The sequence below is a fragment of the Carlito syrichta genome, unplaced genomic scaffold, assembly GCF_000164805.1.
Source record: "Carlito syrichta isolate Samal-C Ts95f unplaced genomic scaffold, Tarsius_syrichta-2.0.1 Scaffold304490, whole genome shotgun sequence".
Taxonomy (NCBI): domain Eukaryota; kingdom Metazoa; phylum Chordata; class Mammalia; order Primates; family Tarsiidae; genus Carlito; species Carlito syrichta.
Window position 1 is genome coordinate 90,947 of NW_007248586.1, and position 17,832 is coordinate 108,778.

Consider the following 17,832-nt stretch of genomic DNA (forward strand, 5'->3'; position numbering starts at 1 on the left):
AAAAAAAAAAAAAAAAAAAAGTCTCAAAACTGAGCAACAGAAGAAATTATGAAATAACAGCAGGGGAGCCACAAGAAGAACCTCTTGGTTTTGTGAGCTTCATCCTGGCAAGTGTCTGCCCTGCTCAGTTTAAACAGCAAAGGCCACGATCGCCACCCACCTTCCTGCCTGCTATGGCCAAGGACAGGCTCACGTTGCCACCGCGCTTTCTGTGATTCCTGTCGGTTTTACATCAAGCAAAAGACAACATGAGCCTCCGCCTTTCAAGAACAGAAACAGCATTACCACACATCTTGGAAGGAATCCAATCATCTGGATAAGCACCATGTGTCACTGCAAGTCGAAGATCTTCTTGGGAATTCGTGTGCAAGGCGGTGGCAGAAATGAGCCTCTTTCAGAGTCAAATGATGGCCGAACTCCCAGAGTCAAATGATGGCCGTACTGAAGGCAATCTGTTGTTCAAACACTGGAACCCCAAGGTATGGTGCTGGGCCATTATCCCTGCTACCTCCTGAATCAGCGACGCTCTCTCCCAGAAACACTTGCCACCGCACACTGCTTTTGTGGTGTTGTTGCTACTCAAACCTGAGAGTTAGGTCATCCAAGAATTGAGGCGTAAAGACTCTACATTCTTGAAGGTATTGGATAATATCGAAACAGATGCAGGACACTGAGAAAATGACACCAATGGGCTCCAAAAACAGCAAAGAATACTGTTCAGCAATAAAATGGAACAAATGCAACATAAAGGAATCTCCAAAACTTCATGTTGGGAAAAAGAAACCAGAAAGAAAATATTCAGTTCTGCATGACTCCATTTAGGTGACGTTCTAGAAGAGGCAAAGCTGAGGCACAGGTATAGAGATCAGAACGGCGGTTGCCTGGGGTTGAAGAGAAGGTGGAGACAAGGATAATTGACTCTGGAGGAGTTTTGCTGTGCAGAGGAGAGAGCAGGTGGGAGGCGAAAGGGGTGGGTGAAGAGATAAGTGTTCTCACAGGAGATGGTTTTCTGCATAAGCATGTCTTGCCTGCAAACAGGAATGATCAGGAAAAAGGAAAACAATGGCGGCGCGGGAGAGAGAAAGGAGACCGAAGGTGGGGAAGGGACCCAGTCGACACGTGGAAGGGCTGTTCTTAGCTGGGAGCGTGAACGGCTCATCCCCAGGACTGCAGAGAAGGATGTCAGCAAAAGGAAGTGTGCCCTTCATTCCGAGGTGAGATCTTTCCACAGAAGATCATATGTGAGAGAAACTATCTATCCCCACAACTTCAAGGGCATGAAGGCAATACTTTAAGAAATAACCATTCTGAAAAACTCTGTGTTTTCCCTCAAACCCACATGAGATCTAGGTGTGCCAGGTGAAAACACAGAACAGTCTTTCGCCTCTGCCATCACTGAAAGCTAGCATTTCACCAGGACGAGCTCCATTCGGCTTGGCCATCCTGATTAAGCCAATACTCCACATTAACACAAAAGCACACCAAAACTGAAACAGAAAGTCGAGGCTGCTAAGACAGACTGTAAGTCAACACAGCTACATCAGACAAATAATAACTACATAGATATCTCAATGTGTCACTTACAGATCAATCAATAAGATAGCCACTCTCCAGGCTGCTCTCAATCCTAAGAGGGTCAAAAGTCCAACACTGTCTACACAGCAACAGCAGACACGGCCTCTTTATGGGAATGACAGTGCCCCTTCTGCAAAAGACTTAATTTGAACACTTGGGAATCACGGGAATGAGGTCGCTTCATCAGCGCCCTCTGAATGTGAACATGTGAGAAAATATCTTTCATCGTGAACAACATCTTTATCTTCTTACAAGCTTCTTTAGAGGGGGAGAAAGATATGAATCATTAATCCCATGAATCACTCATCCTATGGGAACTTGGGGGGGATCAGAGGCTTCAAAGACGATTACTGTTACAGCCAACTGCATTTTAAAAACAAACACATGGTTACAAATCTCCTGCATTCCTGCCACGTCTGTGGTCTCGGCACAGTTGAACAGAGCCAGTGGCTTTGCTTTGGCAGGCTTCATGCCATCCACCTGCTGAGCAGAGCCAACGCAGGAGCCCACCCATCACCACGCTAACAGATGCGCAGAGTTGCAGAGGAAGGTGCAGGGAGAACCCAGTCACTGGCCCATCACTGGCTTCCTCCACCGTTTAGAAATAATACTTCCCCTCAGAGACCCCGGAAGCCTATGCAAGAAAGCATCTAGTTCTCAAAATAAAATAACGCCTCCGGTCAGGCACGGTGGCTCGCACCTATAATCCCAGCACTCTGGGAGGCCAAGGCGGGAAGATTACTTGAGCCCAGGAGTTTAAGGCCAGCCTGGGCAATATAGTGAGACCTCATCTGTATAAAGAAATTTTTAAAATTTTGCTGGGTGTAGTGGCGCATGCCTGTAGGCTGAGGAGGAAGGACAGCCAAAGCCAAGGAGGTTGAACCTGAGGTGAGCCGTAATTGTGCCACCGTACTCCAGTTTGGCAACACAGTGGAACTCCAACTCAAAAAATAAAATAAAATAGGTTGGGCATGGTGGCTCACGCCTATAATTCCAGCACTTTGGGAGGCCGAGGCAAGAGGATTACCTGAGCCCACGGGTTCAAGGCCAGCATAGGCAACTTGGTGAGACCTTATCTCTACAATAAATCAAAAAATGAGCCAGGCGTGGTAGCACACATCTATAGTTCCAGCTACCTGTAAAGCTGAGGTGGAAGGATCGTGAGCATGCCACTGCACTCCAGCATGGGCGATAGAGTGAGACTTCAACTCAAAAAAAAAAAAAAAAAAAATTAAGATAGTCTCTAACCTTCACAAGTGGCAGTGGAAAAACAGTGAAGCCAGTTGGACCTCCCTAAGTAGGCCTCCTTCCGCACCCTGCCCGTGGCCTTCTCAGGTACTGTAGGGTCATGTCAGTCAACTCAGCATACACTGCTATGATGCTCCGATCTTTGTCTGTCCCCGTCCCTATGCAGAGCTTCCTGAAAGCCAAGATTATATCTTATTCATCTCTGAATCCCCAGCACGGTGCACAGAACCAAGCGCTTGTAGGCCCTGAGTAAATACTCACTGAATAAATAAGCAAATGGGGCTCACAGGCTCAGCCATACTTCCCATGTGCAATGTCTCTCCCCACTGGCAACCGTGGCAGTTTTAAAATGTGTCCGCAGGTTGTCTGACAGATGCTTCTTCCTTCAAAAGAAAGAGCTTCATCCCGTTCCCTGGGGTAGGGAGGGATGTGGAATGGACACTGTGTGTCTCCCTGAGGTTAGGGCATAAAAAGAGTAGCCTCCGCCTGGCTCTCATTCTCTTAGATTCTTGGCTCTGGAGAAGCCAGATGCCATGTTCTGAGGATACTCAAGCATCTTGGGGAAAGGTCTCCCAAGGGAGGAACTGAGGTCTCCTGCCAACAGCTGACACCAACTAGCTGCCATGTGAATGAACAGTCTTGGAAGTGGAGTGCCTAACCCCAGTCATATCTTCCCCAGCCAAACCTTCAGATGACTGCAGCCCTGGCTGGTATCTGACTGCAACCTTATGACAGACTCTGGGCCAGACCCACCCAAACAAATCACTCCCAGATTCCTAAGCCATAGAAATGGTGAGATCATGCTTACTGTTGCTAAAGCCCCAAGTTTTGGGGTAATCTGCTATAAAAGCACTAGATAACTAATACAAAAACCTTGGAGGATTTGGGTGTTTTATAAGGGTGGTCAAAGGGTTTTCTTTAGTTTATGATCATGTTGTACATATAACCAAATGCTGTAATTAGGAGTCTTCTACAGAATACAGTCATAATATGACTATCAATATATAAACTTGAATATTCCATAAGTCAAATTATGCTACTTTAAATTTAACAACTATATTCGATAAAAGGTTGGGACATGATATAGAGTAAGACTAAAATACACTCCTTTGTTTTTAAAAATTATGTATTATATATGCATAGAAAAAATCTAAAAAAAAATCCAGCAAAACCTTAATCACTTTCTCAGGATGGTAGTGTTATTATTTTTTATTCTTGTTATATTATGTATATACTATTACTGTTTTGGATTACCGCCCCCTCCTCCTGAGACAGGTTCTCGCTCTGTCATTCAGGCTGGAGTACAGTGGTACAATCATAGCTCACTGCAGCCTAGAACTCCTGGGCTCAAGCAATCCTCCTGCTTCAGTTTCCCGAGTAGCTAGCACTAAAGGTGTGTGACACCACACCTGGCTAATTTTTTTTTTTTTCCTAAGAGATGAGGTCTCACTATGTTGCCCAGGCTGGTCTTGAACTCCTGGCCTCAAATGATCCTCCTGCTTTGGCCTCCCAGGGGGCTGGGATTACAAGTGTGTACCACCACACCCAATCTATTTTTTAACTTTAAGGGTGGGAAAAGAAAAAACAACAACTTTTGAGGCCAGTGTTTTAGTCAACATCAAACATGAGTGGTGCATAACAGGTGCTCATTACCAGTGCAACGAGTGTCTTTTAGATATAGATCCCACCTACTGGACGGTAGTTCTTTAAAGGGATTCCAGGACAACATGAGTCCAAAAAACTCAATGATGTGAAAATGTAGCAGTCCATTTTCACAGGAAATAGGCTACTAACTATAGGAAATCATTCCAGTGTTGTATTCTTAGGACACAGCAACCACTCTCCTCTTTGAAACTAAGTATTTTGAGTGATTTATTATAAATTTATAATGACAGTTGTGACCACTTCTCTCTCCCTCTCTCTTTCTCTCTCTTGCTTTTTTGGAATGAGAACAGAGTCTGTTGATTGCCCTGATGCTTAAAATAGTTTCTAAGTGTCCTCATAATAGCATGTCACCTGTAAACAGGTTTCAAGCCAATGCAAATTAACAAATGGTGAACAGATGGACGCAGAACTGACTTTTGTCAAGAGAGAGTTAGCAACAAACACTTTCTGGCTCTAGTCTTATGGGACCATTAGAAAGTCTTTCACTTCTCGCCAGACCTCTTGCCTCAGTAGACAATCCATGCAGGGAAAGTGACAAGTTACAAGGCCCATTAGACTTCAGAGAGCTGAAAGTTGAGATCTGCAGAATGACCAAATCAACACATGAGAAACAACAGAGTAACTCACATCCCCTAGGAAGCTCTCTGCCAAACAGTGAACGCTCCGCCTTGCTTCCCTAGAGGCAGTTGTCCCTGCAGTGAGCTTCTTTATGAAAAATACGCACTTGTGCATGCCTGTGGCAATGAAAGCCACTCGCTGGAGTCGGTTATGCTCGTCCTACCCTGGAAGCAAGTGTGAACTGTAGAGAAAGTCTGGAAGTGAATTGTAGAGAAAGGGTGTCAGAGCGGCCACCAAGTGGAGAAAGAACCCCCAGAGCCCCTCCATCTCTTCACTGGTCTTTCTCTTCCTCATTCCCCAAGTCTCTGCCTTATGTGCGCTCCTCAGAGAGGTCTTCTCTGATCACCCTATTCGAGCAGTAGTCCCCACGCCCACACCTTCCCCCCACCAGTGTATTCCCTTCCCAGCACTAATCATAACTACAAACTATGGTATTAATTTGTTAATTTGTTTAGGGGTGCTTTTGGGGGGGTTCCCCTCAATCAAATGAAAAGCTTAAGGAAGCTGGGACCACGTCTGTGCCCGTGTTCATATCCCCTGGGCCTAGAACCATGCCCGGCACAGAGTAGGCACTTGCTCATCAACAGAGCATAGATGACATCTTGAGCAAAAGCAAACAATTGAGTATCATATACGAACACTTCCTTGGGCTACAAAAGGAAAAATGCGGTATGTAACTAAGGATGTAAACAAAAGAGAGTGTAACAGGAGAGCAGGACAGGCCAGGAAATGCATCTGAAGTCCAAGTCCAGGCTCTTGGGAGTCCCGCACCTCCCAGGAGTGTGCATTGTGACAAAAGAGATATGAACAGGACTGCCTTGCCCACATTTCTGATTCCATGCCATTGAATGAGCCTTGCACTCATCTGCCAGGGCTTCCAATACAAAATAGCCCAGCAGGCAAAAGGGTGAATCAAGTGTGGCATAATCAGAGGAATACTACACCACAACAAAAAAGAACAGACGGGGTGAGTGCAACAGCTAACTATGCTGAGTGCAAAAGAACAGATTACAAAAAAATGACATACTGTATGATTCCATTTGTAGGAAGTTCAAGGACAGGCAAAATGAACCGTTTAAAGAAGCCAGAACAGTGTGAAACCTGGGAAGCAGGCAGCACAGGCATCACAGGGCACATGAGCCTTATGGGCTTCGGAAAGTGGTTGCTACATGGATACACACACGTGTGAAAGAAATCATCATGGTGCATGCCCTGTGAACCTTCCTGTCTCCATTATCCCACCTATCAGAAAAAAGAAAAACATATATATTACTATCTTAAAAAGAAGCCAGGCACAGTGGCACATGCCTGTGATCCCAGTACTTTGGGAGGCCAAGGCGGGAGGATGGCTTGAGCACAGGAGCTCAACACCAGTCTGGGCCACAGAAGGAGAAGACCCCTATCTCCAAGGACAAGCGAGCCTAGCACTGATTCTAATCCCAGCTCTAGCAGATTCTCCAGGGGGTCTGCTGCTTAACAAAACAAACTGCTCAGCTGCCTCATTTGTAAAAGAAAGACAACTGTACTCATAATCTGCCAACTTCAAGAATGTGATGAGGAACAAGCCAGGAGGTAACTTAAAATCCTAGATGGAAAAGTCACACACAAGATAAATAAACTATGAACTGCACTAGAGCTGCCTCATAAAGATCTATGCAAATGATGTTATCATGATGCTTGGTGACTAATCCTAAAAGAGAACCTTTTGAAAAGAAAGAAACAATTTTTAAAAAACCAGTAACTTTCCACAGGCCAAAAACAAGCACCAAGTTAAAGTTCACCCAGGACTGGAGGATTTTTCAAAATGATCACTCACTGAGGCGGTAAGACGAGAGTGGTGGGCTGTGCCTTCGGTCTCCGCTTAGCAGACACTCCCATCTGATTGGCCGAGCGCTTCAGCGACTGCTGGTTCAAAAGGCCAGACGCTAGACCGGCATGGTACTGCAACTGCAGCGGGAAACGAAAGGGGGAGAAAACACACTTGGTAAAAGCAGGACAGGGGGTACAGAACTATCAATACTTGATCACCTTGGCCCCTTAGAACACTTCTGTTGTTATTTGAGTTGGGACCTCACTCTGTTGCTCAGGCTGGAGCACTATGGCATGATCACGGTTCACCACAACCTCAACCTGCTGGGCTCAGGTGATCCTCTGCCTCAGCCTCCTGAGTAGCTGGGACTATAGGTGTGTGCTACCAGGCCCACCTAATTTTTTGATTTTCTGTCGAGACGAAGCCCAGGCATGCCTGAAACTCCTGGGTTTAAGGAATCCTCCCGCCTTGGCCTCCCAAAGAGCTGGGATTACAGGCATTAGCCACCACGCCTGGCTGAATATTTTAAGTAATTTCAAATACAGCTACTAACACTATACTTCAAGGAATTTGTCTATATGAAAATAATCCGACAGATAAGAAAAGAAACAAGATTGTTCATCACAGCGTTACATCATGATGAAAATGGGATGCAGTAGGACTGTCCAACGATAGACTGGGAAATGGGTTAAAAAAAAATTTTACAACATCATTTTGTTGAATTAAAGAAATCAGATTACATTATAAACAGGGAGACACTTAAAAAAAAAAAAGTTCTCCAAAATGCTAAGAGTATATTTTTCAGTAGTAGAGTTTAGGTAATTTTGACTTTTTTCTTTACTTTTCACTACTGTTCATACACGCTTTGTGTAAATGGTTTTAAAGACTAAATCTTTTTTTTTTTATAAGAAGATCCAGAGGTTTTCCTTAGAGATAAACTTAGTTCTGAGAACTCTTGCTACTGTCATGAAGATAAAAACCATGGAACTCACAGTCTACTGCAGTACACCATGACCACAGCATGGCTTGTAACACACAGATCTGAGCACACTATGAGTCAGCATTCAGAACCGTTGTCAGTGGTTAAGACACAAACATCCATCATAAGAACAAGCTCATGAATATCCCTTACAACGCTGTCTGCAAATGGACATAGGCTCATCGAAGAGAACTGGGCAGAGAAGTCGATTTCACTTCCATGTACATGAGACTGGAACAATTAATGGGGGTAAGGAAGCAGCATGGTTTAAACTAGTCAGCACACCATCCTTTGCTTATTCCTGGACAAACTGCTGAGCTTCAAGGTTACTCAGGACAGATCACTGTAATTCTTTGTACTTCAATTTCTCTTTTAGAAGAGAGAAATGATACTGCCTAGCTCTAAACCAAACAGGACTTTAAAAAATCCACCTTACTGAGTTATAATTTATGTAAACCATAATGCACTCATTTTAAGTGTACAGTTTAATGAGTTCTGACAAAAATATATGCCTGTATAACCACCACCCCAATCAAGATATAGAAAATTTTCCATCACTGCAGAAGGCTCTCTTGTGCCCTAATGCAGTCGATCCCCCTAATTCCTACCATCAGGAATTTTTTATTTAAAATACAACTCATTAGCCGGCTCGGTGGCTCAGCCTATAATCCCGCACCTTTGGGAGGCTGAGGTGAGTGGATTGCCCGAGCCCGCGGGTTCGAGACCCGCCTGGGCAGCAAGACCTCATCTCTACAATAAATCAAAAAACCAGCCAGGCGTGGTAGCACATGCCTGTAATTCCGGCTACTTGGAAGGCTGAGACGGAAGGATCGCCGGAGCTCAGCAGGTTCAGGCTGCGGTGGCCAAGAGCGGCCACTGCACTCCAGTCTGGGCGACAGAGTGAGACTCCAACTCAAAAAAATAAAATAAAATAAAATACAACTCATTCTCACTCCTTGCCAAATGAAACTTACATTCAATTTGACACGTGGCAATAACTTTTATCTTCTTTTGCTAATCCCCTACTTTTGTGTTTTAGATCATAAGAGTTGTTTTCAATTTCCCTGTAAGAAAATTATCCTTGCCGGGCTCGGTGGCTCAGCCTGTAATCCCACACTTTGGAAGGCTGAGGTGAGGGGACTGCCTGAGCCCGTGGGTTCGAGACCCACCTGGGCAATTTGGTGAGACCTCATCTCTACAATAAATCAAAAAATTAGCCGGGCGTGGTAGCGCGTGCCTGTAGTTCCAGCTACTTGGAAAGCTGAGGTGGAAGGATCACCGGAGCCCAGCAGGTCGAGGCTGCGGTGGCCAGGAGTGGCCACTGCACTCCAGTCTGGGAGACACAGTGAGACTCCAACTCAACTCAAAAAAAAAAAAAATTATCCTGGAAAGGTGTCCCAATTTTGATACAGATGTAAATGAAACATTCAAATGTGAAAATGCGAAGCTAAGAATTTGGAGTGAGACCACTTATAACATCCAATATGTTTCTTCCTCTCTTCTCAAATTAAGCAAGGTCTTTCAAACATTTTTATGTAGAACTAACTAAACATACAAATAGTAATTCATTCTAAAGCTCTGAATCAATTTCTTCTCAAAACGCTCTTCCAAGGCATAGATTTTCCTTGCCAAGTCAGCTATATTACAGCTCATGGTAATGAAACTGGTGACCACCAAAGAAAGGGCTGGGACCAGCATACAAAGGGTAATAATGGTCTGAAAAATAAATGGCCTTACCTAAAGCCATCAGGTTGCACGCAAATAGAGAGTGAAGAAAACAAAACTAATTGAAATGATCTGCTCCTGGGAAGTGGCTATAAAAATGAAGCTATCCAGTGACTCCATGCGACTGAAATGTCTGTGTTTGGAGCACCCATATTGCTTTTTAACAGGCTCTTGATTTACTTGGTCAATGTGCTGTGGGAGCCCTGTGATTGCCCAATACAAGACAAAGACATATCACATTCATAATAAAAATAGAGTACTTCTCAGGATGGGGTGGGGCATAATTGGGCTCTAACAACTCATCTTAAAACAATGAATTTTGCCCAAATTTGTTTTTTTCCTACAGGTTTCTTAAATGGGAAATCAATGGAAGCAAGGGACAGTACAAGTTTGAAAGACAGTGTTTCAAAATGTCAGCTACTTGGGTTTCGATCTTCCCTGCCCGAATCTGCAATGAGTGCAATATGCATGGGGCTTTATGGAATTGCAGGGAAAGACAGCTTGGCAGGGGCCCCCTCCTGGCTCAAGGAATCGTCTCTCCTTTTGGCTCTCCTTCGTTGTATTTTATTAGGGTCCATGCAAGCTCAGCCATTCCAGGCCTGCTGACTCTTGGAGTGGAAGAGTCCTGCTAACGATGCAGAGTGGCAGGGTGATTTTGTCCACCTGGCATCATTTTGATCCTTTGTTCAAACAAACAAAAAAAACCCAAAACAGCAGAAATGTATACTAACTGCTGTCTGTCTTTTAAAGGGTTCCTTGGAAACCTCTACCATCTTGGACACTCCCAGTGTGCAATGCACCCCTAAGAGCACACGTAGGCAGAAGGACTCCTCCTCCCCAAAACAAAATCTACCCTTGAGAGCTGATTCATAATGATTAAGCAACATTTGTTAATCACATATAAGTATCCCAGTTTCCAGGAACACGGCTCCGACTGTCAAGATCTATAAGGGGCCCATTAAATATTTACTGAACCACCTTTATAATGGGAGAAAAGGTCAAAGTTAATAAAACTGACAGGCAGCTCCTGTCCAAGTGGATTTATACATTATTTAAGCAGCAAATACTCCATTCCATGAAACACAGTTTAGATCTGAAAAGACTCTTGGAAAATGTTCACTCAGCCAATGGTTCTAAAACAGCAGAAGGGAGTTCAGAGCGAATCCACAAATTAACATTAAAAACATATCACTCCCCAAAATACTGCCATAAGTTTTCAATTACAGGTTCTGTAATATTTTCTATAAAATGTATTTCAATAAACATACTTCTCTCCAAATGTTTGTAGCATGGAAACTACTCTATTTCAAACAGTAACTTATCAAAGTTCTCATGTGATTCTTCTATCCAAGATCATTTCTCCACTAACCAGCAAGAATAAAATGAAAAAGGGAGAGAAATAAAACAATCTAGGCTTTTAATTTCCATATCTTATGAGTGTGGCAAGCTGGAGAAGGAAGTTCTTTATTCACTGCTAACTTATTACTCCTCGGAAATAGCCGTTTCAGTGTGGCAGTGTTCTCTGGATTTCTGAGAATATTTCTCTCAGTGAAAATTTGGCTATTTGTTAATTCCCACTTTCTATTTTCTATGAGTGGCCTAAGATTCCTCTATCAGTTCTCAACTTAAAGCCCTTTCTAATCAATTATATCTACTAATTACTTCGATAGCCGAGAAAAATTGGTCTGGGGAAAAGACCAATTAGAATCAGGAAAACTTTGATTTACTAAATAGTTTTGTTTTTTTTTTTAATTCCATGACTATGCAAGAAGCTCCAAGAGTTGTCAGGTAGGGTCTTGGTAAGCTTTCATTTAGGGACTAAGTCTCTGTCACAAGCATTCTCTTTGAAAATGTGCTCCTCTGTTACTAAGAGCCGTGTGACTGTACACATCTCATGTCCCACTCTAGAACATATGCAATATATTTTCTCCAAGGACCCATCAAACTCTAAAATCTGATTCCTCTAAATTTCTAAAAGAGTTAGAAGGGTATTTGATGTGAAGAAATGTCCATATAATATTAATACAATAGACTTAACAAATATTTTCCATTGGATAGCCTAAGTCTACAGAATCTTCTTTTAAAGAGTCCAAACGATTGGGGTCAAAATTCAATTCACTTTAATATGCTTCAGATCACAAGTAACAACATATAGCAGAAGGAAATGGTATAAAAGTGACAAAAACAGAATTCAAATGCAAAGTTTCTGACTTAAATCTTGGGTTCAGAAAATCAGATGAGCAATGATACCCCTGGCTGGTTCTCCACTAGCTTGAGATCTTCCGCACGGTTCTGAATGCTTCTACCTGCTCCAAAAAAGCAGGCCGGGCACAGTGGCTCACTCCTATAATCCCAGCACTTTGAGAGGCAGAGGCAAGAGGACTACCTGAGCCCAGGGGTTCGAGACAAGCTGGAGCAACTTGGTGAGACATCGTCTCTACAATAAATCAAAAACTTAGCCAGGAGTGGTGAAGCACATTTGTGTTTCCAACTACTTGGAAGCTGAGGCGGAAGGACCTTCTGAGCCCAGCAGGTCGAGGCTGCGGTGGCCGTGGCACAACAGCCTGAGCAACAGAGTGAGACTCCAACTCAAAAAAAAAAAAAAAAATCAAGGAAATGTTTTGCAATGACCAAAGTCTGAAAAGAGAATAGAAAGAAATTCATCAGACCGCTCGAGTTCGATATACTAATTAAGCCAGTGGCAGTCAATTCGGCCCAGTACTTAAAAGCAGAAGTGTGTGCTGGGACCGCCCTAGGGCCTACGCTCTCCTCATAAGCAGCATTATTCCACCCACGCCATATGGCTGAATCCCACATGAAGAGTCCCTGACGTTCAAAAATCTCAAAACTTGTAAGCCAGATCGATCAAGACTTGATTCTTTTCACTATGAAAATTATTATTTCCTTCTCAAGAATTTCCCAAAAACTTCTTTAAGGAGGAAGAAAAAATAAAAGCTCTCCTGACCTTAAGTAAGATTCATTTTACTTATTTTATTTATTTTTATGTATTTATTTATTTTTGAGTTGGAGTCTCACTCTGTCACCCAGACTGGAGTACAGTGGCCACGCCCGGCCACCGCAGCCTCGACCTGCCTGCTGGGCTCCGGCGATCCTTCCGCCTCAGCCTTCCAAGTAGCTGGAACTACAGGCGCGTGCTACCATGCCTGGCTAATTTTTTGATTTATTGTAGTGATGAGTTCTTGCCGAGTTGCCCAGGCAGGTCTCAAACCCGTGGGCTCAGGCAGTCCACTCACCTCAGCCTCCCAAAGTGCTGGGATTACAGGCTGAGTCACCGAGCCCAGCCCATTTTATTTTTAAAAACCACTTTACATATAAGTTTCTAAGAACACCAGTAAGACACACCAGTACTTCCAGCAGCCAAACCCTTTGGATGCAAGTCTAAGAGCCAAGTTCTAAAGAATTCCGACCAGCTCAGCGTAGGGGGGCGAGGGAGGCTGGAGAGGTCAGGGGAGTAGGGGCCCCGCCCACCACCGCCTCCACCAGTCACTCTAAGCCCATTTCCCTCTTCAAGCTCAGAGCTCCTGCCAGTCCTGGGGTCCAGTACCCAGGAAAGGGAGCCTTGTGTCACTTCCTGGTCCAAGAGTGAAGCTGTCGTCCAGGGAGACTTGTCTCAAGGGCACAGACTTTGTTATTGATTACTCTATTCAATGTCCAGGATAGTGCACTGCATACAGGCGACACTAATGAATTTGTCAACTGACAAGTGGACTGACAGAATAGTAGGAATGCTGGCCTTACCTAGCCTAGCACCGTAACCGAGCTAGAGGACAGAGTGGCTCCATTCGACAATCCTCTTAAGGCTGGCCCCTGATGAAAACATACACCTGGTTTCTAGGAGCTCACTGCCATGACAGGACAATGAAGGAAACCTTTGTTCCTTTTATTCCAATTGCCCAAAACGGGTATGTCTGCAGGCTTGAATTCAGGAAAACACACCCACAGGGACTACACTCAGATTACTTCCAATCATAGAATTTGAACAGAGAGGGCCTTATAGACACCAACTCTCACCACTACCTCCACCTCCACCCCCATTGTCTATAAAGGAGACTCTAGTCTTAAAGAGGTCAAAGTTACATGTATCGTAAGAGGGATGTGAGCCATACACAACTGTTTCCTGCGGGGCTAAGTGTACTGGCATTTGTTATCTCCCCTTCAGCAAAGAAACACAGCAACTCCTTCTGAGCAGGGAACTAGATCGCACTAAGGAGGTGGTGATGTCACCAGCACCAGCTGGCTCTAGTCTGCACCCTGCACTTTGACCCCTTTCAGACATTGAGATGCTACGTGCTCTTCCCTCCTACCGACTCCAGTCACGCGTGAGGTGGAGGGTTTGAAGATGTTTTCATACTGAGTCAAATACTTTAGAGAAAGAAATCCAGAAATCACAGAAACTTCAGCATTGTTCAGAAAACCTAAATTCTGGACTCAGCAGTTGCATTTTTTTTTTAAGATGTGGAGTATAATTCAGGATTAGGTATACGAATGTTTATTATGCAGACACCCTGTTGATGAGGTATATCCCCCTGTCCCCTGGCAGTTTCCCACTACTGCCACTACTAATATACAGTAGCATATTTTACCCTTCCTAGTAGCTTTGACATTGTTGTGATGGGGCAGTTGTGCTAGCGCCTAATGGGTTTTTATAAACTCTCTTGTTGTCCAGGAGAATCCACATGTATAATCTGTTTTTACTACAGAACTCTCTTTGAGAATGCGTGTTGTATATAATGAGAGCAAGCCAGGACACCAGCGCCACATCCCCTGTAGACCACAGACTCAAACAGCCAAAGCTAGCTGGCACAAATGCACTGAAAAACCTTCCAGAGTACACACGCTAAAGCCCACAGCCACAGTCTAAGGACACATGACACCTGGACGGATCCATGCCACATCCACCTGGAACAAGTCATGTCCCATACAGCAGGATGTATATGTATGTGGCCTTGGGGATGAGGAAGGTGGGTGTTAATTTGAGATTCCCCTTCAGTCATATTTCCCCAAACCATTAAACTTTCAACTAGAACTAAGATTTGTGCAAAACCAGGGACACTTTGTCACCACGTTGAGTTACAAAGACCTTTGCCCCTCATTATTGAAATTTGTTTTATTCCCAGCTAATGAGAAAGAACCATGTGTTATGACAGAGCCCTGGTTCTTTCTTTGAACATAACACTAAGCAGAAAACAGGCAAGCTTGCCTGATATTATCTGTGCCAAGGAAAACAGCTACAGAAAAATACCATAAATCTAATTGTTTTGCTTGGGTTTTAATCTAAACATCAGATAACGATATTAGCTTCTTTCCTCCTTTTATCTCCTAATGCTTCTTTCAAATAGCCAATAGTTTTTAAAAAAGCCTTAGATTTGAGTTTTTATGAGTAAATAATCTTTTTACTTGGTCAAAACAGCATCAATAAACCATAAGAAGGAAGCATCCAATTTATTTGCCTATTTGTTCTCTACTGGGAAGCGAGGTTTCAGCTCCTTCAATTACTAGGAAAGCAGGGCTGGGCTTCCTGCTCAACTGTGGCATTATCTACATGCTAAATGCCATTTGGGTTTCTTTTTTTCCTGCATATCAATGCTCAAATGTCCAAGCTTCAAAAGTCATCAAAGAAGTAAACAGGGCAGATAGCAGTCTTTTTCTTGCTTAAATATCTCTAATGTTTAGGGTCATTAATTGTTCTACTGAAGCTGGACATGGTGGCTCATGCCTGTAATCCCAGCACTTTAGGAGGCTGAGGTGGGAGAATCACTTGAGCCCAGGAGTTTGAAACCAGTCTAGGCAACATAGAGAGACCTCGTCTCTACAAATTAGCTGGGTGTAGTGGCATGTGCCTACAGTTCTACCTATTGGGGAAACTGAGGCAGAAGGCTGAGGCAGATGGATTGCTTGAGCCCAGAAGGTCAGGGCTGCGGTAAACCAGAATTGCACCACTGCACTCCAGCCTGGACAACAGAGTGAGACTCTGCCTTAAAAAAAAAAAGAAAAGAAAAAAAAGAATTGCTCTAATATAACTCCCCAGAATTCACACCTTTATTAATAGGCCTTTCTCCACAACTGCTCCTATTTACTACTACAGCTGTACACATGCTATCATACTTCAAAGATGCCAATCCTCTTAGAAGAGACATCACTCATATATCCAAACAGATATATCTATCTAACAGATATCTAACAGATATGTGACTATGACTAAAAATGGAGGAAGCAACATCATATCCCTGTTTGCAAAGGGAGCAAGAAAGACAACTACAGAAAAGAAAAAGAAAAGATGAGCAGCTAATGCTAACAGAAGAGAAAAGCCAGACAAGGATACATAAGACCTGTGTTGTCCTGTCTCCTGGCAAGTACCTCTCACTTCATACCACAATCTCACCCTTTGTCCCACGTGGTCCAGAGAGCAATGTACAGGGTCATAAAGAAACTGATCACACTGGAGAATCACCTGGTATTATGGGTTGAGTGTTTTTGCCCCCTACCCTACAATTCTCCTGTTGAAGGCTAATCTCCAATGTAATGATATTTGGAGGTGGAGCCTTTGGGAGATAATTAGGTATGGATGAGGTCTCCAGCCCCCCATCACATGCAGATATGGCAAAGGTGGCCAGCTGCAAACCAAGAAGAGGGCCCTTACCAGACACCAAATCTGTTGGCACCTTGATCTTGGATTTCCCAGCCTCCTGGACGATCAGAAATAAATGTTTGTTGTTTAATCCCATCTATGGTATTGTTATAGCAGCCTAAACCAAGACACTTGGCCACTCAAGACGATGCAGACAAAAACCATAGACAGGATCAAGGCAAAATTTGACGATGTAGTCATGAGACACCAGGACAGATTATTGGCGGGTAGGTGGTGACAATGAGTGGGAGCCTGCCCTCTGAAAAGGAGCAACATGGTAGGCTACTTCATTTGCCTGTGTTTCTATTAATATACGGGGAAGAAGCCCATGTCAGGTGGACCATCGTGTTCTTGTCTCCAACTAAGCTTGAACCACCTCAGAATCATTGTTCATTTACACACTACACTTCTGTACCCAAGAAAAACAGAATGTGCGTTTGACGGTTCTGTTACTGACCAAAGACAAAAGTAGCAGGGAAGAGTGACACATCCCAGAATTATATTTATATTCCTACCAGAAATGCAGGGTATTCATTTTCAAATGCACACTTAAGGCCTGAATCAAAAGACTACAAAGTAAGGCTAGAGTTACATCCAAGGTCCCTTCTAACACTGAAATTCTGTATTATAAATACTTCTCTAGAAAACAGTCTAAGCTTGACTTCCTAGTATAAAAATCAACACTGATTAAATTTAGATCTACTTATGGGATGCCAGCATTTTACTAGTCACCAAAAGTTTCCAGTGAAGGCAACTAGTGAGGGGGTGGGGAAGGCTCCCTGCGATGTTGGTGCCTGGTGTGAGCTAGAACAAGGCTAGGGCACCAACAGGCACTTACATGTTTAAGAACATACTTTGTTTTTTTCACTAAATAGTCACAGGAAAGGCACGGGGAAGAACGTGTGAAACAGTCACCAACATGCAGGTTCATTGATACATGTTGTGCGATAACAATTTGTTGGATGTCTTCCACCTGGTGTTTTTCTATTCAAGCAGACAATGCAATCTCATTTTCTTCCTCTTACATTAATAAGTAATTTATTGTTCAGTCTGTTGTTCAAAGATGTGAAAAAAATTCTTTCTACATAACACCAGCTGATATTTACGTATATCTCAGTATATATTCCATTTCTTTATATGCTTATTCATGCAATTTGGATGAAGAACTTCAAGAAAACATCATTTTTGAAAAATGTGTGCTGGCATAAGTATGTCCTGTGTAATCACCAGCAATCTCTATAATCTCTATATGACATTCGCATGGTTTGCTAGATTTACGCTGTCCCCTCAGAGGGGACATCTGGGTGCAAAGGGCTAAGCATTTGTCATTCATTTCCCGGGGTCTCATTAGTCAGGAAACTAGTAAACAGGTCTTTTGAAAAATCACCAATCCAATTTTAAAAAAAAGTATATATATGATTAGATTATTATACACATCTTTTTCTTTTTTTTTTTTTGAGTTGGAGTCTCACTCTGTCGCCCAGACTGGAGTGCAGTGGCCGCTCCCGGCCACCGCAGCCTCAACCTGCTGGGCTCCAGCGATCCTTCCGCCTCAGCCTTCCC

At 43.5% G+C, this 17,832-nt stretch overlaps 1 protein-coding gene across 2 annotated transcripts in view; it reads right to left on the bottom strand.

Annotated features, from left to right (window-relative positions):
- The window catches only part of LOC103262420 (mediator of RNA polymerase II transcription subunit 27), a 149,518-nt gene that overhangs the window by 66,507 nt on the left and 65,179 nt on the right, over positions 1-17,832 (bottom strand). The window contains exon 3 of one of the 2 annotated variants that reach the window (XM_008060039.1): positions 6,923-7,053. In XM_008060039.1, coding sequence (XP_008058230.1) covers positions 6,923-7,053 — 131 coding nt within the window. Of the gene's footprint in view, positions 1-6,878; positions 7,054-17,832 lie in introns of those variants that run through there. The other variant, XM_008060040.2, reaches the window with a different exon arrangement.